The sequence below is a fragment of the Netta rufina genome, assembly GCF_964035555.1.
Source record: "Netta rufina genome assembly, chromosome: 1".
Taxonomy (NCBI): domain Eukaryota; kingdom Metazoa; phylum Chordata; class Aves; order Anseriformes; family Anatidae; genus Netta; species Netta rufina.
The window spans coordinates 112,005,351-112,026,773 of NC_140123.1; the positions used below are offsets into that span (position 1 = coordinate 112,005,351).

Consider the following 21,423-nt stretch of genomic DNA (forward strand, 5'->3'; position numbering starts at 1 on the left):
TTAGATAACCCAAGGATGCAAGGGGAATGTCATTGCAGATTGCTGGAGTGCTGCCAAGGGACTCTGAAGGCAATGCAAAACATAGACTATATAATACTACATCCACACTGTAACTTCACATATATGGAAATATATGGGAATATATTAATATATAAATAAATATGGGAACTCTTATATATGAATGATTATCACAAACTCAATGTTTGAATTAAAACCTGCTTTATATCATTTCTCTTGCAAACTTCTTTTCTTCTCTTTTGCCATTCTGTCTGAAAAGTTTGAGCACAGAAAATAAGAGAAGGATACAAACAGCACCATGACTGTGGTGATGTGTTACTCTTAAAGGAAAAATAGGGAATAATTTATTTTTTTTCTATGCTCCTGAGTACTATATTACCTTAACCTTATCTTGGAGGGCCATCCATTATATCTATGAACTAGCATAATACACTTTTTACCAACATAACAAAGACAAAGCCTGAAAAACTACTACTGCCCCTGCACTTCTTCCCAATAAAGTTCTTTATATGTAAATACTTTGAAAAGCATATGAAGAATGTACTTTAGTTTACACTGACCCCTTGTTTAAGGTCCTAACACATGCAGTTCCACAGAAATGTTTTGTTTTTCAATCAACATTTGATTGAAGATTTTACCAGACATAATTAAAGCACAGAGAAAACTGTACTGCAAAGTGACTTACATGGAAGATCATCAACACAGCATGTTAAGTAGTATGAATGAAACCTTCTAAAACTGCATGTATTACTATTCTAGTTTTCTAGAACAGAAACACACTATAGCATGGCTACATACTTGCTTAAAAGTCACAAAAAACAGAGAGATGGGAAATGAATCAACTAGTGTGACCCTGCCACCTACCCCTGGATTTACCACACCTTTTTAGGTGTCGTGGAAGTCTTACAGAGCAGATGATTCAATGGCTCTGCCTTGCCTACAAAAGGTCCCTGATCTTAAAGGGTAGCATGTCTACCTTCACGGTCAGCCAGAGTCTAGTTGGGACTACAATGGGTTTGGAAGTAAAAGCTGAGGAAATGGAGTATGGTATTATCTGCAAAAGACACAAACACTAAACTAGCAAGGAGGAACAAGTACAGGGGAAAGCCAGAAAATTAGTGGAAAGGCCAGGAGCCATCCAGAGCAACAAACCCTAATGACTGAAGGTCAGTTTGTGAAGGACAGATATTTTTACACAAAGGCACAGTGAGTGGATTTGACAGTTAAGAGAAGACCCAATGAAAGACGAATACTGTGGGAACAGAAGTTTGATGAAGGTGGTTAAGGACCAACAGACTGATGACACCCACAGAGAATGAGATTGGATTGAGTGGGTGGACAACAGAAGCCAGACAATGAACTTTGCAGGAGTATAATGTGAATTGATGGGGCTAAAAGAACATACAATGGACTTAAGAGGGCCCAAAGTTATATAGAGGAATCTGAGGGAGAAATGGCTAGCCTAAAGACAAATGTTTCTATAGGAAGACTTGGTGGGAAGGAAAAATGAATTATGTTGAATAGCATAAAAGGTAATTTACAACAGAACTGGGGTTGTAGGAAAATGTGGATTGGAGAGTGTGACACAGTCTCCAATGCATTGAAAAGTGTTAATGGATAGCTGGGCTGTCCAGAAAGATCATAAACATTGACTGTTAAAAGGAAACATGTTTATTATTCTTTGCACATCAGGAGTGATGTAAAAGTTTGAATGGGGAGGCAGCTAACAAGTTTTGCACATATTTGCTTTCATTAAGGCAACTTGTCATCAGAATTGTATCTAAAATCCTAAATACATCATCCATAACGGATTTGTCTAAAATTCAAATCACAGTCTTTCAAAATATGGCAATTTACAGGACATATTAAAACTAAGACAACTGAAGCTGTCTTTCCCTTTTCATTTCAGACTACATGATAAAAGCCTGTCTACAAGAAACAAGGTTTCACATTCAGTAATGATAGAGTAATTCTGGAATAAACATAGTATCATCAGTAGAGTTAACACAGGATAATTGAAGGCAGTTGAATCTAAGAACAGTTTCAGGCCAAATATATTTTGCTACTTACCTACATGTATTTTTTTTTCTCTACCTATAAAAAAGGATGAGATTATAACCAGCATTAAATAAGGAATGAGATGGAGAGAATCAGTGATCAAATGAAATACATTAGCATGAAAATTAAGCATACACTTTGAACACTAGTTAAAAAAAAAGAAAGATAAAGGGATGTAATATCTAAAATTGAGTACTATATTTCATAAACACACATCTATCTAAGGCCTTTTCTTATAAGAGCTAGCTAGCACGATATCTGAGCAGTTCAAAACTGCTGTACTCATTGCTCTCAGTTTACTACCTGTTCAAAATCATTCTCAGACTATGAATATTATACTATCTCATGGCAGGTTTCTCTTCTGTCTACATGAATGCAATCAATTATTGCTTAACGTTGTTTCCCACCAACAATAATGAATGCCTTGATCAGAATCTCAGTTTACTTTTTTGATTGTCCAGTCCCTTCATTTCCTGTGCTTGCTCTCAATCAGGATAAGTGATTTAAATCTCATACTTAATTTAAAACAGATGAAGGGGGAATTTAAGATGTTTCATTCATGTAAATGCCAAATTTATAACAATGAATATTATCTTTTATATTGCTATACAGCTTAATTTATTTCATCTAAGTGCAATAAAACAGAGTAAGTACTGAGCAATCCTAATAGCCAAGAGAAATCAAATTATGGAAGAAAAAGCTGACATCTGAATTATAATGCATTAAGGTAAAATTACAGCTGAATTTGAGTATAATTTCATTCAATTTGACTTTGAGAATGCAGTAATATTTTCAGGCTTATTTCAGAATTATGCAAACCAAAAAGTGTTTTGAAACTACAAAAATGATGAAATATGATTTGTGTTTTTATAGCTAAGATATTATTAAATTACTATTTGTGTGGCAACACCATTTTAGTAGTGAAGGTTCTAACTTATGTGCATTTTGTTGCATAAATGTCAGAAATAAATCTGAGTTAGGAAACCGAAACAAGCTGTAAAAGCGTTTTTAGCTGTGTTAAACAGGGAGCAAAAGAGGTAAGGAGGTACATAAAAGGCATGATTTGAGACAGATAGTATTTAACTGTGCAATTCCTCAAAGATTAGTCATGAGACCAATCTTATTTAACATTTAAGTAATGTCCTTGGCCAAAGTAGGTTTGTTCTAATGAAACTTTCATGGAGAAGTAGAGAGAGTGTTGCGTCAATGCAACTGAAGGCTGGAACACTATGTGGAAAGCTAAGGGGACAGAAGGAATTATTCCTTGTATCTGGCATAATAAAAAAGGGAGGACATTAAACACAAATAGTAAGGCAATCCAAAGTGAGCTAAAAATATTATTACTTTTTTAATGAATTGGGAGCTTAGTGGCAGACATATCAGCTGGCGACAAGACAAGCAAGGCCCAATCAAATAACATAGAAAAAAAAGAGACAAATTCTATCACAGGAAGTGCCAGGTAAATACCACTGTTGAACAAAATACTAGTAAAATCACGCCCACAAAGCCACACAGAGTTTTGGGCACCTTCTTCAGGAACGAATGAGTTAAAAAGGAAAGGAGAATAGGCAAAAGTAACTATAACTGTTAACAGTGCTGGCACAAGAATAAATGATTAAGCACTGACTACTAGCAAATACGGTTTATAAATACACGCTAATATCGGAGTAGTGAAGTACTGAACAACCCTCCAATGGGGGGAAAGAAGGAAGATCAACTAACTAGATTTAAAATGAAAACTAATCAATTCTTTATACAGAATGATATGAGGCATTTGCTTGTGATAACAGACCTCCTTTCCAGCCCTATGTTCCAGTTACAGTCAACAGAGCCACTCCATGCTGAGTGTAAACATTCTTAGCACGTATCACTAATGCAAATACTATTTTCTCTGTCAAGAACAATTAAAAAAAATAAACTTTCAATGCCAGTAACATTACAGCATTTTTTTTCCTCACCTCCAAGGAAATGAAGCCACTTGCTGAATGATAAACTGACTCTTCTGTTGCTGATTCCCTTTCCTACTTTCAAGGCTGATGACAATTTCTCCCCTCTCGCCCCATTTCCTTTTGGAACACAGTAACAAGTAGTTAAATAATTCTTGAACCCTCTTCACAGAACTACAGTATAGATCTTCCTGAACTACTGCATTTATCTTTAACATAAGTCTCCAAAGGACATAACCCACATTATGGACTAATAGCCTGTAAAACTGAATTTTATGAACTGTAGCAGTTTTGAGCAATAAAAATGGAATCAATGGACTCAAGTTCATGACATTTCTTCCCCACCCTACACTGGAATAAAAGCTTTTTTTTTTTTTTTTTTTTTTTTTCCTCCTCCTTTGAACATTCTTTTAAAAGAGCTTGAACTTGCTTGATTCTACAAACCTGTATGCTTATAAATGCACATGACATATTATTAGTTATGATTTTTTTTGTTCCAAACTAAACACAAAATTTTGTAAGTTGAAATATTCATGTTAGAGAGAGTCAGAAAAATGTGATTTTTAATCCCTTCCTCCTTCATATTTTCTTTTCTGCTCTCTTATAAAAAATGCACTGCTCCATCTCATTATTTGAAAAAGGACAGCCCGCTGCTACTTTAGGAGCTTTAATCATATGTTATAACACTTTACTGCAATGAAAATCACCCCTATATTCCTTACAGCTGCCATTTACCTCTGCTCAAGGAACACTACCTCCAAGAAGCTCATCAACAAGTCTTAATTTATTCATAAAGCATTTCCTATCAAGATTTTATCTTAAACCTTTTCCAGAGTTTTCTCTTAGTTTTAACCAGATCAGAAACATTTAAACATGTTCCATATGGTACTGGCCCTGTACCCAAGCATTGAAAGCAAATTGTGAGGTCAACCTGAGCTAGTACCTAGCAGCTCAAAGAATCAGGTCATTTGGACAATGTATTCACTGAATTTCATGTTACTACATCTCATTTGGACATGAGAGCGCTGGATATCAGAAAAAAAGGAACCTCTTCGGTCAGAGAGTCCAGCATTTGTGATAACAGCTAAAAGTTAAAATACATTAGTGAAAGAAAAAAAAAAAAAAAACAAAAAAACAAACAAACAACAAAAAAAACAGTTCTTCAATCTCTCCTTGCATGGCCTGAATAACAACTGACCAAATTTTTCCTTTTTGAAATACATCATAAAAAAATACAGCTTACAACCCTTTACTAAAAAGACCCTTAACTAACAGTGGTTATGAAGAACCTGCCAATAGCCAGGTTTTTTTTGTTGTTTTGTTTTTGTTTTTGTTTTGATAAAGTCTTTTAAAGTACATTACATGCTACAGTGAAGTAAAAAGTCTCCAACCACAAATTGTTTTGGCAGTCTTATCTGACCTGGAAAGGTAGGAAATTCTCTTCTGCTCAGGTGGTAGCAATTGGTCTTACTCTGAGAAGACAAGCAAGACACACAAACTTGTCACCTGCAAAGAGGTTTCTCAATACACAGCATATCAGAACACTTCACCCAACTTCAGTATTAATTTCAACCAATTTGTAATGTTTCAAAGACAAAACAGAATTCCTAAAATGGAAAGGGGAAGAGAAAAAAACTAACATACTCCCACTTAACTGCACTAACCCAGTACAGACAATTCTGCTTTTCCATCTTTCTCTTCCATTTCTAGCCTTTGATATATTGCTTTGATACACTTTGATATTGGTACCATTCACATCCCATAACACCAGCACTGTCTGGTAAATGTCTGGTACTTATATCTGAGCTATGTGATACAGCAAATCCAGTTCCACCATCTTCTTTTATCCCTTTTATATAAACCAAACATTGCACCTTTGAACTAAAGTGTAACCTTAATGTTATTTACATTGACTGAATGCAGTTGCAGATGACTCACTTCGACCATTCTCATTTGCAAATGGACAGAGTATGCTTTTTCCCCTCCCCCCACCCCCCCCCCTTTTTTTTTTTTTTTTCTTTCTTTCTGCTGGGAAAATATTTCACTACTTGGGGATTTTTTCTTTCATTCCTACTCCTGGAATTTCAGGTTTTCCAGGAACTTCATAGCATGAGTCCCTTACATAAATGAAATAATCTGATTCTGTCAACACTGATGTACATGGTTATTAAATTCACCAGAAGCTGATAGACTAATATAAATTGTTTGCTTATGGAACATACTGACAATTCTTGTTCCAAGCTATGCATGCAATTAAAGAAGATATTTGGGCCACATCTCAACAAGGTTCCCCAAACAACTTTTTCTTAGTCCTTCAGGTTTATGAAATAGATTAGACAAAACAACACATACCTCTTTTATCCAAATAACACAGAAATAATACCAACAGCTAAGGACAGAAACCTAAGAAAAGGACCAGAATCTATATTACTACAATCAAAACCCAAGCCATGGGAAGTTAACACTTTTTGATTTTCTCAAAAAACAGCATCTGTAGTTGGCTATTACCTGAGAAAATTGTTTTGCTTGTTTCTTCATCTTTAGCTAGATGGAAAAGTTTGAAAACATTACCACATTTTGCAAAAACAAATATAAAAAAAGAAATCTCTTTTGGGCTACAGTTCTGCCTTTGTCTCACAATATTTGGAAGTTTAAATTTATTAAAGCCTGCTTGTACGTGTATTTAATTTTTGTCACCAACTTTGGATGGGAATCATTACAGGACACTGGACATTATAAAATTCCTATTCCTTCTTTTGTGCCTTATGATACATTCTTCAGTCACAGTTGACCTAGAAGCTTTTGCTCTTTTTCTGGGGGTATTGCCTTACAGCAATAAGATGAATATATAGAACATAAATTCATTATGTGATTATCATCTCCCTAGTTTTGGTCTTGGTTTTCTGCTCTGATACCCAAATGGTCCGGCTGTCCTTTCCTGTACTTCCCTTTAAGAAAGACACAGTGCCTTTCATTGACACACAAGCTTGCTTCTTTTGAATCTGTGTGCTTTAATAGTGCCTAGTACAATTAGGTCCAAACTGACCCCTCTTGAACTGATCCTACAAAATGTACTGTAGTCCAGAAATATCTGGGAGAAGACTGATTATTCACAGCTTCATTTTCACCAATGCACTGGGCATCGCTGAGAAGAGTCAGGCTCTGTCCTCTTTGCACCCTCCCTTCAGGTTTTTATGCACACTGACAAGACTCCAATTGAGCCTCCTCTTCTCCAGGTTGAGCAGCTCCAGCTCTCCCAGCCTCTCCTCACAGGAGAGGTGCTCCAGTCCCTTCACCATCTTTGTGTCCCTTTGCTGGACTCCCTCCAGTAGCTCCACGTTTCCCTTACTCTGTGGGGCCCAAAACTGGACCCAGAGCTCCAGTTGTGGCCTCACCAGTGCTGAGGAGGTGGGAAGCGTCACCTCCTGCCACCTGCTGGCAGTACTTTGCCTAATGAAGCCCAGGACACTGTCAGCTGCCTTTGCAGAAAAGGCACATTGCTGGCTTGTGTTCAATGTGATGTACACCAGGACTTCCAGATCCTTTTCTGCAGAGCTGCTTTCCAGCTGGGTAGCTGGGACTGTATTCCCCAGGTGCAGGACTTTGCACTTCTCAATGCTAAACTTCATGAGGTTCCTGGCAGCCCATCTCTCCAGCCTGTGAAGGTACCTCTGGGTAGCAGCATGCCCCCCTGGCCTAACAGCTTCTCCTCCCAGTTTTACATCATCTGCAGATATTCTGAGGACGTACTCTGCTGTCATAGAAGTGATCTTCTCAAACTGTAAAAATGGGTTTTAAAACAAAATACTCTTCAAGTAGAGATACAAAAGAAATTTGTTCCTCCAAACAAGTGTATGGAGCAAGGTAGAAAGGAAAATCACTTCATAAATTATTTTAGACTAACCTAAACATTCAAGCAATTTAGAATTTCATATAACAATAAATAAATAAATAGAATTAGGTTTCACAGAAGACAAACTAGATTAGAAAACATTCAGCCCTCCAGGCTAGAGTGTGAACAATCAGATGAGCTATATGGTAATTTTATCATCATCTCTTCATTAACCTTTACAACGTATGTATCATGATACATCTGAAACAAGAATGGAGGTAGAAATGCAAATCAGGCAGAAGAATGTCTGTTGTCAGTAAATTTTAACATTCTCTATGTGCAGTTCTAAATGTCAACATCTAATCAAGCCTAATCTATTATTGATTTTCTTTTCTGTTTTCAAAATATCCATCTGTGGCACCATTTCAATCAGCTTTTATTTCTTAAGGCACATCTCTCTAGTATAAGATACATCTATCAGACTATAGCTATTAAAAATAATTTCCTGATTTTCTTTAATATGATGGAAACTTGCTAATGCTAGGGCTTCAGGACATTACTTAAAATGAAAACTACTTGTTACTAAATTAGTAAGGAAAATGATCCTAAGTGAAATGAATAGGCTAAACATTGCTGTAACTTTTGATGTACTGTGGCAAAAATAGGTATGCCATGAGAAGGGGAAAAAATGAGAAGTCAGCTACAAGTGTGACCTCCATTCTAACTATTGCTATGTTCAGGTTACTAAGTCTCTCATCTTACAGCAGTTTTCCTTTTAAACATTTTGAAAATTAAAATATTCACTCTGAAATATTTTATATTGAATTCTATGTCTGAAGTGGACTTCTGCAAAAACATTTCTAATAAAACTGTTCAAACATTTCCAAGAGAAAGACAAGGGAAAACGTGTTTTGAATATTTAATTAACGAACACTAGCATATCTGTCATTTGGAGCATCTTGATAGCAATTCACCGATGTCCTTTGCTGCAAGTTCACATTTACCCAGGCAGAACTTGTTCATTACAGTAAGTCAAAATTTTGGTTCTGCCAAAGCCTATCTACACTTAGTGCATTTCATCCTTAACAGACTCTACATACCAATTTGACTGGGCTGATACTGTTAAAAACAGAGCAAAGAAGGAAGCTGATTCCAACCTAGTTACTCCGCACTAATTCCAACCTAAGATACAGAGGGTGTGCAAGACAGTCCTCTCATTTTATCTCCTGGTTGCCACATCAACAACTACAGAAAGCTTTCAGCTGTACTTCCATCCTGACAGACGTCAGAGAGTAGAGGAATATGGGAGACAAACATCCCAAGTCAAAGGCAACAAGGTGAGGAATGGAAGAAAGAAATAGAAGAAAACTACAGGCACTGACAGACAGAAGCCATCTAGAAGAAGTGTACGGTTAAGAAAGGTAAAAAGGAGAAGAACAAGTTAAGATACAAACAGCTACAGAATGGGAGGTTATAATCATTAGAGCTCTTAGGCAAACTAATGAAGACAACTCTGTTGTGTAACCTGTAAATAAACCTATTTTTCTTCACAATCCCTTTGCTGTTTAACACAATCTACTGGCAAGGTGCATGTCTTCGTTACCTTCTAATGCCTATGCCATGGAAGATGGCATCTCTTTTCCCTTAAGTAATTCAGATCATTTAGTAGATGATTACACTGTCAGTCTAAATAAACCAACATCCTACATGAATGATCTGTGAAGAATGAAAGAATAAAGAACTTTTCAAAATACAAAAATTGCAGTCAGAAAGGAAATTTTGTATTAACTACATTTTTACATTGGTGGGATTAGCAAGTTCCACACTTTAAAGTTAGGAAAAGCCAGAACTGAAATAGTCACTATGGTTCACAGTCTACATCAAAGACTGGTTCCTAAGGCTACGGGAGTCAAACAGGGTAGATGAAGCCTCTGCTGGATGAAGCCTTTGCTGTGGGGCTGGGGCCTTGCCTTCAAGGAGGCTGTTAAGAGACTAGGTGCACAGAATGAAATAAAAGTTTCAGATCTTTAATTTCTAGTACAAACTCACTTCATCTACATTCAATATTTTGACAAACTGTGTTTTGATAAAAAGAAATGTAAATTAGGAACAAATTTTTGCAAGTGAAGAACTTAGTTACGTACAGGAAGAAAAAATACAATTAATTTAGCTGAAGAGTACAGTGAAAACCAAGATGTTATATCTACCTCTGCCACCACTTTTCTGTATGATTGTAGGTATCTCACAGAACACAAGGTGTAGAGCTGATCAGTGATCAGTGTCTCATCTTCCTGTTTCCCAATATGACAGAAGATATATCTGAGCTCCAAAAACACATAGCTCTCTGAGTAGTCAGCAGTAGCTTTTTTCAGATCATGTATAAAACTAAGTCTTTGGAATGTGAAGTGGGTGTCACAAACTGCTCACCTAAAATAAAAGCTTTAGCCTCTAACTCTTCCCCTTAGTTCAGTGACTGAAAGGAATATGGGACACACACACACAAGCTTTAAAGAGATTCGATACTGGAAAAAGAACTCTGCATCCAGTATAATGATTGCACAGAGCTACATATTAAACAACAGCAGCAAGAAATGTTGGCTCCTTCCAGCCATTTTTCTACACTAAACAAAATACCCTTTAGCTTTAGATAGTCTATAGAAAAATGAAGTATATGATAACATCATTATACTCAGCTTCGGCAAGAGAAACCATTAACACAGCATGGAATACCATCCCACTTCCTTGATTTTGCAATCCTAGATTTCTTCAGAAGCAGTTTTTATACAATACCTCTCTCTTTCTTCTTTGTTCAGCATATACAATCACTCTTCTTCCTTTGAACATAACCACTTCCAAAATATATTATTTTATAAAGACGAATACTTACACCTAGCATGAAATTTTTCTGTATATTTCTTGAATTAAGGAATAAAGCTACTTATTCTCTATAATTGTTGGTCTGGAAATAAATATTTTCCAGCAATTTAATGATGCCTTTATCATATACCCAAATCAGAGGAAACATTCTTACTGTTGTCTCAGAAGCAACAGGGTGTAGGTTTCTATCACATCTGACAACAGTCTGAGCGCAAGTTTGGTTGAGAAGCCATGTGTCATACACTGCATCATGTTTCTTCATTTTAAAATATTAACAGTATTCACATTTACTGAAATTAAATGTTCTTCCAAGAAATAAAGTCCACTAAACTCAATGATTAAATCTAACAATCCTCCGAGCGGTTGTTCCTACTGTATCATTCTATCATGTAAGCACTTAACAACTTCAGTAATGCAAACAAAATCAATCTAACAGAGACAAAGGTTTTACGTTTCCCTTACATTCCCCTTCAAGGGTTTTCACTAGTCAGACAGAACTATACAATTTTATAAGGTCCCACTTTGTTTAGCAGATACTGCTGAATTCAAACTATGTTCTGAAATACAAATTCTCCATGCTATCAATTTCTAGCCACAGAGAATGAAAACACTATACAAACAATGCCTAAAAAACATGACTAAGGAATGTCTAGATCTCCTTTTTCTTCTTCTTTTTTTTTTTTTTTCCTCCCTCTCTAATATATGTAAAACATATTTGGATGATAAAACTTGAAATTTTAGCAGAAATTTTCTACAAAATTTGATTTTAAACCACAACTGGGAAAACTGGTCTGGGAAATTTCAAAGATAATCTCTTCCACCACGATTAAAATGCTTGTGCATTATTTTACAGAATGCTTTCTAATTTGCTCTTTTATTCCTTTATTTTAAACTGAAAAGCTACCAGCAGCCAGAGAATACAAATTGCAGCAGCAAGTGCACTCTAACCAAGGGTCCCCAGCCAAGACAAATCACTCATTACATGCATCAATGATACTGTTTGCTATATGTGACTTTTCCCCTTTTGTCCTAGGTGCAGAAGCCATTAAATGGATTGAGACAGTAGAACTCCCAGTAAATACACCTTTAACTATGTCCTCATTCTCTGTATGTACCTTCACAGTAGTTTGTTACAGATGGTGCCTGCTGCCCATCTTTCTTACCGAAGTGACACAGCACTGATTTTAGGCCAGGCTAAAACTTCTATAATTGCAAAAACCTGCTGGAATGAGGGAATGCTGTATCACAAATGCAGCTAAAGCAACTCTATATTAAAAAGTTCACCCTGGATTGCTTTGCTTATGTTAGTGCTTTTAACATAAGCTTTACCTGTGCTATCCAACAGAGAGCTGCACTGACCTATGAGGAGCAGCTGTGCATCATTAATCTGGTATTACTCTTCTTGGAGAACCTGTCAGCAAACAGTAGACACCTTCAAAGTCTGTTTGGAATTCAGTCAACTCAGAATTAATAAAATCACTTCTCTGAAGGGGAAAAAAACTCTATCAGCCTCTAATAAATGTACCTTAACACAGACCAAGAATTGTTATTCAAATAAAGAGTATTACATGTTTAAATTCTTATTCTTTACTGACTTTAAGCAGAATCCTTCCCAGACCACTGTAGAGACTGGTTTTCTGACTGAAAGAAAAGCAGAAACATCTGCTAGAAACTAATGTTCTTTTTCCTTTCTTAATTAATTTATTACTTTTCTTAATTCAGTACATCCATGAAGCGGAAGGAGCAAGGAAATATGAGAAAAGGAAGACAGATAGATATTACTTTAATACTGAACTTTCAAATGTACAAATATAAAACCACTATTGAACTTGGCCAAATATCTGTTGTTCACAAAGCATCTGCTTATAATCAGAGATATTAAAGTAACCAGCTGAACTGAAATTTGTTCAGATATTGAACATTCTGCTGTTACCAAATGAATACCAAATGAATTATGGAATTAAGGAATTTGGTAAATACAGTCAGAATAAATTTGATAAAATTTCTAGTGAGAAACCTTAATGCATGTTGTTTGACTATTGCAGTTAGTGAGCCCACTACAGTCCACTTGTGATGCCTGGTGAAGGCACGCTTCAGTTTCATTATGGAAACTGCACGCGCAGATCCAGATCCAGTTTAGAAGTCAGGGTAACTGTGTGCACATGTACGACAAGGAAGACTGTGGGAGAGGCTGATGAAACAGGGAGAAAGGAGCGAAGAACAACCTTTTCTGTGTTTCTGATCTTGGGACTGCTTTGGGCCAGATGGCACAAGGAATACATGGGCAGAGACCAGCCCTGGTCATACATCTCCTACGGCAGCATGAAGGAGAGAGTCAACTTTTACGTCATAGTTAAGGAAAGGTTAAGGGTCACAAAGCTGATGACTGAATTAAGCACAGCCTTCTCTGGTGCCGCTTACAAAGAAACATCAGGATTTAACTATTCCTCAACATTTCAGTCTGGCAGGGAAGTATTTGTTGGGGATGGAAGGGGGGTGGCAGAGACAGCAGGAATTAGGGAGAAAAACTTTGAGATCATTTAAAAACAAATTTTGTAGCATACTGTTCTTTACAGATTTTAAGAGAATTTCAAGAGAACAGGAAAAACATTGAGATCTAAAGGATCTTTGCTTCAATTCACTGTGTTTCAAGCCTGTGCTTCATGTTCAAGCATAATGTATATGTTTAATGTATTCTACATTGTGTTATATCATTTTGTAAAAATTGAATGTTCCTATGATTTTGAATCAAGGCTTCAGAACTGTTAAAGAATTGTTCAGAATTGTTAAAAATTTCACCTTTTTATATCTATAGACAAAATACTTTTAAAATAAGACTATTCTATAGAAAGGAAAAAATATTTTTAAACTAGATAAAATTTTCTCATAAATGTTTTTATATTTTACAGAACTGACCCTGAAAGACTACCAAAAGAAACATCAAGATATTATAGCATTATTATTATTATTTTAATTTAGCCTGGTTTTAAATATGATAATATATATAAAATACTTCCTTTAAATGCCATAACAATTATTAGGGCTTTACGTGTTTAGGAGATTAAAAAACACATAAAAAAAAGTTATGGTATCTGCTAGCTTAAACATAGACACATACTATGAAATACTGTAGAACAATTGTTTAAAGTGACGGAAATTATTTGTACAGTATCACTGGGAGGAAAAACACCCATGCATTGCTTGGATGGTCTTTTTTGAATATCCATATAAGTATCTAAAACTTCACAAAAACACCTGCATGGATTAAAAATAATAAATCTCTAATGAGTTTTGGCCATTATCAAGGTATTCAGTATTTCTACATTTTCTTACAGAAGGATAGAATTTAGTCCAAATGCAGAGATCTCAGACAGTAAGTGCTGGAAATGCAGATGTGTTATGTTGTGGGTGAGACAATTAAGTAAAATTTTCCTATTGACTAGGAAAAATGTTTTTTTAATTATATATTTTTTTAACATGTCTGATGAGCAAGCTTCTGATATTCATGTAAAATACACACTTGATTTAAAGCCAATTTGGCCTTCAAGCTGTGTTCTCTAACACAGATTAAAATTAGTACTTGCATTAAAAATGGACACTGGATTAATTGAAGAGGCTTCTCTTTAATGCCTACTTTTTAAACTGACTTATTCTAAGACACGTGAAGGTACAATAGCTTACCTACGCACACATGCATGCACACACAAAAAAAGGTGTTACAAAACTGATAAACTGATAAAAGCATCCTTCAAACCAGTGTAAGGGTTGGCAGAAAAAGTGGTAGACTTTAACTAGAGGGATTTGAAAAGAAATTAATAAGCTAAAGGTAATTTCAGCGTTAAAGGTTACAAGCTTTTGTATGGTCTGGAAATATTCTGGAACCATTACAACAGAAGATGGACTGATGATTATTCTGAAGGATTCGGATAGAAATGAAGTATTTACAAATATAGTAAAAATAAATAAATATATAAAAGAGATCTTTAGGTTATTAAAAGCTTACAGAAATCTATTCCAAAAATGGAAACAAACATTAGTAGAAAAATCCAAAATTTTACACAAGTTGCCTCACTGTAAGCTCATGTAAGCTCACTAAAGCAAAAATTATAAGGAAGTGGCATTCAAGAATTAAATATCAATCTACAAGAAAAGTCTGAGAAATAACTTATTTAACTTAACAAAGAAGTGAATATAGGTATAGAGCACTACTGAGAAAGAAATCCTGCAAACAATTTCATACTTTTATCTCACAAGAGAAAACTTCTTTTCAGTAGAAATTCTCAGTTCTAACACTCAACCATAAAGATTGGTGTATCATTTACAAGTTCAAAAGTTCAAGGAAGATGCATTGTTCATAACTGATATCTTTCTTTGACAACTTCTGCAAGACGCATTGTTTCCTGATGTCAGGATGGATTTTGGATAAACAATTTCCTTCCCTACTCCTTTACTTCCATACTGTTTACTGTTCTACCTCTGTGTCCCAAAGTTCAGCGTGTTAACGGGCATGATAAACAAAAGACTGGCCTCTTCTTTATGTCAATGTCAAGGTAGAGTAACCCAGTGATCCCAATGGAGACATTCCATTTTACACATCCAGCTGCAATAAGAAAATGTCCTAACATAGCAATGCCAGATTGGCATACAAGAACAATACAGTGCTTCTCATATTGCACATGTGTATTAGTTTCTAAATGTAGGCGATTAGTTAAAGATTTTAATCAAGTTAGGCCTTGATTTTTACAAAGTTTAGCTAACAAACTAAATATTTACTTACTGTACATCTTACTGACAACCCATCTGCTGAACTGACTTCTCTAAAATTCACAGTTGAAAAGTCTAATATCAGATACCCAAATGGGCCCTCAGACAGAGTTAGATCTAATTATTTAGATCTAAAATATGTATCTGGAAACCCAGAGGAGCTTTCCATAGTTTCCATAGGACTGAATTTCTTGCACACTCCTTCCTCCTTTCATTTAACTATTTGATTTGTCAAAAAAATAGTTTATGTTGAAATGCTAACTGTTAATTCATAGGAGGATAAGAGTGGTTGTTCCGGATCAAACCCCAGATATATCTAATCCAATTCTGAAGTCCTGTTTAAGAAAAGACAGCAGCAGAGTCTTTGAAAAGCAACCCAGAACAGGAGACAGACACGGGACAGTCACCAGTCCTGTGCTTGCATCTGGCTGATTTCTAGGAACTGTGAAGCCTTGTTTCCCAACAAAAGCAAGACGCCAGGTGAAACTGAAAACTTGATCTCTCTGAATAAATCATGAAAGATGGAGAAAACACTGCTCGCTGTCAACTGTTCTCTTCAGTTTATACTTCCATAATTCCTCTACCACTTATTTTTGACTTGCCTTCTTTCTCAACAGTGCGAAGTTGTGGACTTCTAAAAATACTTTAGTTCCTCTGAGGTGTTTTCACACCCCAAATTACATGAAAACCACAGAAGAACAGAACTACAGAAGAACATAAGGTCTTAACTTATAGGTGGTTAAGCTATACATTGGTGGTGGTGGTGTGTTTTTTTTTGTTTGTTTTGTTTTTTAATTTCCATACCAATCATTCTTGTTTGTCCAAAACAAATTAACAAAATATCCAAACAGCACTCAGCATTGCCAAATACAGAACCAGGAACATATCATGAAGCATCAACATCAAATCTGTTCGTCTCTGATATTTATGGCACTCAAATCTAGGCTCTTGGATAAAAAGTCATTTCATGCATATCTACACCTGCAGAGGTTCCAAAGTCATCCTTACCACTGAAGTCTGTAGGGTTCTAAGATAAATGGGTAGAAATATTTTTTTTATATAAATGGGTAGAAATATTTAAATTATTAACAGCTTCAGGCAAAAATATGATTCTGCTCATCACTTTCTCTACAGATGTAAAAGAGAGTAACATTTTTACTGCAATGGTTTTATTTAATTTTCTCATTTTCATCTAAGGATATAAATGTTCACAAATACCAGCTGGACAACTGAACAGCAGAATCCAACAGGGTGAGTACAATATAAGCATCAGCACAGCCTCCTCCTTAGTACCTACATTTCTCAATGTAAGAGAGATCCTCTAGGAGCAAAATATTTTATGATTCTATTCTATGATTCCGTGTCTTTAGAGGGACGCTCAGCCTCTACACTCAGTCCTGGTCTCCTTATTATGACAGGAAAATTTGGAATGCTATATTAAGAAAGACCACTTATCTGTGACAGATTGCTCTTATGTAAAAATAAATATCTGAACAAATATAAGGCGACATCTTGAACTGATGAAGAACTCAAGGTCATTAGTAATCTGCCTCAGATTTTAATATGAGAATCAAAAGGTTTTATTTACGTACTTTGAAATACCCAATTTCATCAAGCACAATAATTGTGAAAATAGAGGCTATCTGAATTTTCAAAATGGCACTTGACATTATTTCATACCTTATTTTTTTGTAGGATGAAGAAAATAAATATGTATGCCTTTCAGAAGGAAGCATAAAACAAACAAACAACAACAACAAAAAACTTACATAAACCTAAGAAGATATAGTGACATCTGGTAACTAAGAAAGCACACAACTTCCTTTCACAGTTCACTGATAGCCATGAAGCATGATGAACTCTGCAAGTCCTACAGTTTACTTCAGAAATTGATGGTCTGGTGACAGATAATAGCAGGTACAGTTTGCAAGAAGCCAGTGTATAAAAATCCTTTCTGTTTTATGTGTATGTGGAAACATACGTGCATACTTAGTGCTGGATACTGTTAATCCATTAACTGATGCTACCTCTATCTCAAAAAGTCATGTTTTATACAACGTTCACGGTTTAGTTGCTCTCATCTTTATCTTTAGGATTGAGAGTAGTTGCTCAATGCAATGTGTTTTGGCAACCAGAAAACAAGCCTACAACACAGGGTGAAATCTTGTACAATAATGCAACTTATTTGTAACTAGATGTCATGGTCAACTAACTAAAGTTTAGATGAACGTGCAAGCACTCAACCTACACTGTTAACTGAGGCTTATATTTCAAGCAATTCAATTTATGACCGCAGCAATACATGTCCTACACAGCTCCATGGCTTTGCCTACCTACAGGGTTTTTCTTAGCTGTAAAATCTAGCTCTTGGCACGGTCATAACTTGTTTTCGAACTTACCACTCCATTAAGATGAATGAGTAAGTTCACTTCTCTGTCAATAGTATTGTTTCTGTCTGCCTTGCTACAGATACTGTAAGGCACCATGCATTGATTTACGGGGTGAAGAAAGACAACCTAAGAGTCTTGGAACTATATAAAAATATCCTTCTGTTTGAGGAAAGCAAACAAAAAGATAAATGCCAACATAATAACAGTAATTTATAAGACTGGAGTATATTAATTCTCTGAAAATCCCTCTATAATAACAGAAAATTCACCATTAAGGATGAAGAGGAAGGGCTCTCTGGTTACCAAGTTGGATTAATAAATGTATTCCCCTTCCACATTTTGTCCCCAACCTGACAACGCAATAAAAACATTCCTTTGCAAGTTTGCATTAATGCTGATATGCTTGTAAATACAAAATAGAAGACCAAATATTTTAGATAGTAAAGCTAAGTTATAATTACGATGATAATTAATGAAAAACCAACAACTATTGCAACCGTGCTTCCAAGATGTATACTCTGAAATATCACCTTAAGAAAATATAAGATTTATTTTTTTTTCCTCAGCTAACTACACAAGATTAAAAAAAAAAAAAAAGAAGAAATCTTTGTAGCTGGGATACCAAGCATAAGTAACTGGTACTTTAAACTTATCCATTTAAGTGTTTACACAATATGCAACTGCTTTATTGTACTCATTTTCTTTTATTCAATTCCTGTTTTTAGAGAAAATCATCATTAAAAGTAGACTTTTTTGGCTAACATTTTATTATTCGGGTGGTGTGGGTGTTCTGAATCACCTGTATTAATTCAGCAAATTTAAATTTCACATGTGTTTGGATGAGTTAGATTAATCATTTGATTTCCATGGTACACTGGCAATACCAAATATATTAGAAGTTCCTCCTTTTATTAGAAGTTTTGAATTGAAGTACAGAAAGAGAAGTTAACTCAGAAAGTAAGAAATTCATCAGCACTTTAGAAAAGTTACGTCAATATCAAAAAACCAAAACACTTCATCTTTGAAAGCCTTTCTTTGGGCTAAGCTGTTTTGGTAACTTTTCCCCATTTTTAACTAGTTTTTGAAACATTATTTAACTATCACTAATTTAATCTCAGGAATATCAAATACTAGTTCAGAAACTTACTTTAAAATGACCTAATCTAACTTGCATTACTTAACACAAATTCTTTACCTTTGATGCATAGAATGTGCCATGGTTATTCTATAACACATGTGAATAGGTTTTATTAGACAGCATTTATGTCTTGGTAGGCCTTGCAGTAACATAAAGGCATTAGCATGCGCTAATGAATGGGACATAAAAGGAAAACCGTGTCGTGCTGCTGTGAAAATCTGATGTCTTCTAAGACAAGAGTAAGGGCAAACTGTAACACAGCACTGATCTGGCTATATGTTATCCAACTGCAATCTGAAATTATACATCACATTCAGTACAGAAGAGGCAAAGGAATAATATCACTCGGAATGTCACTACCACGCCTGACTCTGATTCTTCAAGGCATTTGTGGCCAAACTATCACATTTTCCTACTTTCCTGATATTTTATGCTCTCTTTTTACTGTTAGCCATGTACGTACAATGAACACTGAAAATGGACTGTAAAACAGAAGTGTGAAAATATATGAGCTACACATTTGGTAGTGCTCCACAACTAAAACCAGTTTGTTTTCTCATTACTTTCCACAATAGTCATTTTCAGCACTCCTTTCAACAGTAACAGGTACAATAATTTCTACCAGAAGCAACGTTCAGAGCTGCCCTTCAGCTCCCATATTTTCACTCACATCACACTAAAACCCTGTATCAGGAAAGCTAAATTGTACAAAAAAAATAAAAATAAAAAATAAAAAAAGGAAAGACTGACTTTAGGAAGAGATGCACCCTACATTCTCCCCAACTAAGTAGAGAGATGTGCATTAAATAAGCAGTTAAGGGAACACTCTGCTCTCTCTACCCAGATGTTCAGAACGTATAACACGATGTTTCACGATCAGTTACCGTGTGTTTTTTCTCCCAGTTCTATCTAACAAAATTTTATACTGTATGAACGTGCGATGCAGCCTTATCCTTACTTCTCTAAGTAGGGTGATTCATTTTTTAAGCCACGGGCGTTTTCCGTCAACACAAGCACCGTGACAACCTGGGCAATTAAACTACCGTCTTCAGGAGGACCTGAGGAGCATGCACCTGTGCCAAAGCCTTTAGAGGAGATTTTTTCGGGCCGTGGGACGAAAGCCCGCAGCGCTGAGGTGCTGAGGGCAGCCACGCATCCCTGAGCAGCGGACGAGCCGCAACCTCCTTTAACGGGCGTTAAGCTCCCCCAAACCCGCTCGGAGGGCGCTTCGCTCCCGGCAGGAGTCGCGCAGACCCTAAAAATTACACCATTTCACGTCTACAAACGCTACCGCTCCCTGTCAGCGGGAGGAAACTTCGCGGCCGGGGCAAGCTGAGCCGCTCGGCCGGAGCCCCCCGCGGGTCCGGCGGAGCCCCCCGGAGTGGCAGAGCCCCCCGCTTCCCTCCGGGAAGACCCCCCCCGTCCCCGTAGACCCCCTCGGGAAGTTGTCAGCGGGCCCCTCGGCGCCCCTCACCTTGGTTGGCGGCTCCGTGGCCGCCGTCGGCGGGGCGCGCAGTCAGCAGGGGGAGGAAGAGGCCGAGTCTCCAGAGCAGCCCCCTCGCCTCACGACACCCCATGGCTGGTCCCCGCCGGGCTCCCCTCGTCCTCGGCCCGCCGAGGCTCCCTCCCCGTCCTCCTTCAGGCCAGCGGGGGACGCCGGGGGGGCCCCCCGAGCGCCCGCCGCCCCGCCGGGCTCCGGCGCATCCACCGGCGGGGTCCCGGGGCACGGCGGCGGGCGGCGGTGCCGGCAGCCCCCGTGCCGCCCTTCCGAGGGGGGCGGCGGCGCCGGGAGAGCTCCGGCAACCGGGAGAACCCCGGCGGCAGGGAGCGAGCGAGCCCCGGCAACTTCGAGGCGGCGGCGGCGGGGGTCGCGCCCCGCTCCTCCCGGCGCCCTCAGCCCCGCAGAGGCTCCTTCGGCGGCTCCGTCCTCGGCGGCTCCTTCAGCGGCTCCGTCCTCGGCTGCCCCCTCCGCCGTCCCCGCCGCGCGGGGCCCCGCATCCCCGGCCGGAGGCAGCGCCGAGGGGCTTCAGTTTGCCATGGCGAAGGGTCCTGCCCCGCCGCCGGGGGCGGGGAGGGGAGAGAAGAGGAGAAGAGAGGAGAGGAGAGCAGAGCAGAGCAGAGCAGAGCAGAGCAGAGGGGCCGGCCGCCTCTTCACGCTCCCCGGGGCATCAGCGCAAGTTGCGCGGCGGCATCCCCGGCCGCTCCGCCGCCGTGCCCCGGCTCCCTGTGCGTCTCTCTCCCCCCGTCTCCGGCTGCCTCGGCGGAGGGGCGATCAGAGCGCGGGGCGGCTCCGCCGCTCTCTCCCGCTGCGCCTCGCCGCGGTTTTTGGGGCGCCGCTGCTCCCCCGCCGCCCGCCGAGCGATGGCGGGGCCGCCCCGCTGCGCCCAGCCCGGCCCAGCC

The 21,423-nt window shown here is 38.0% G+C and overlaps 1 protein-coding gene across 1 annotated transcript in view; it reads right to left on the reverse strand.

Annotated features, from left to right (window-relative positions):
* The window catches only part of EPHA6 (EPH receptor A6), a gene marked incomplete at both ends in the record, with an annotated part of 508,114 nt that extends 487,514 nt beyond the window's left edge, over nt 1-20,600 (reverse strand). Inside the window, 1 exon segment of the mRNA XM_084305869.1 lies at nt 20,498-20,600. Coding sequence (XP_084161995.1) covers nt 20,498-20,600 — 103 coding nt within the window.
* Between the last annotated feature and the right edge of the window lie 823 nt (nt 20,601-21,423).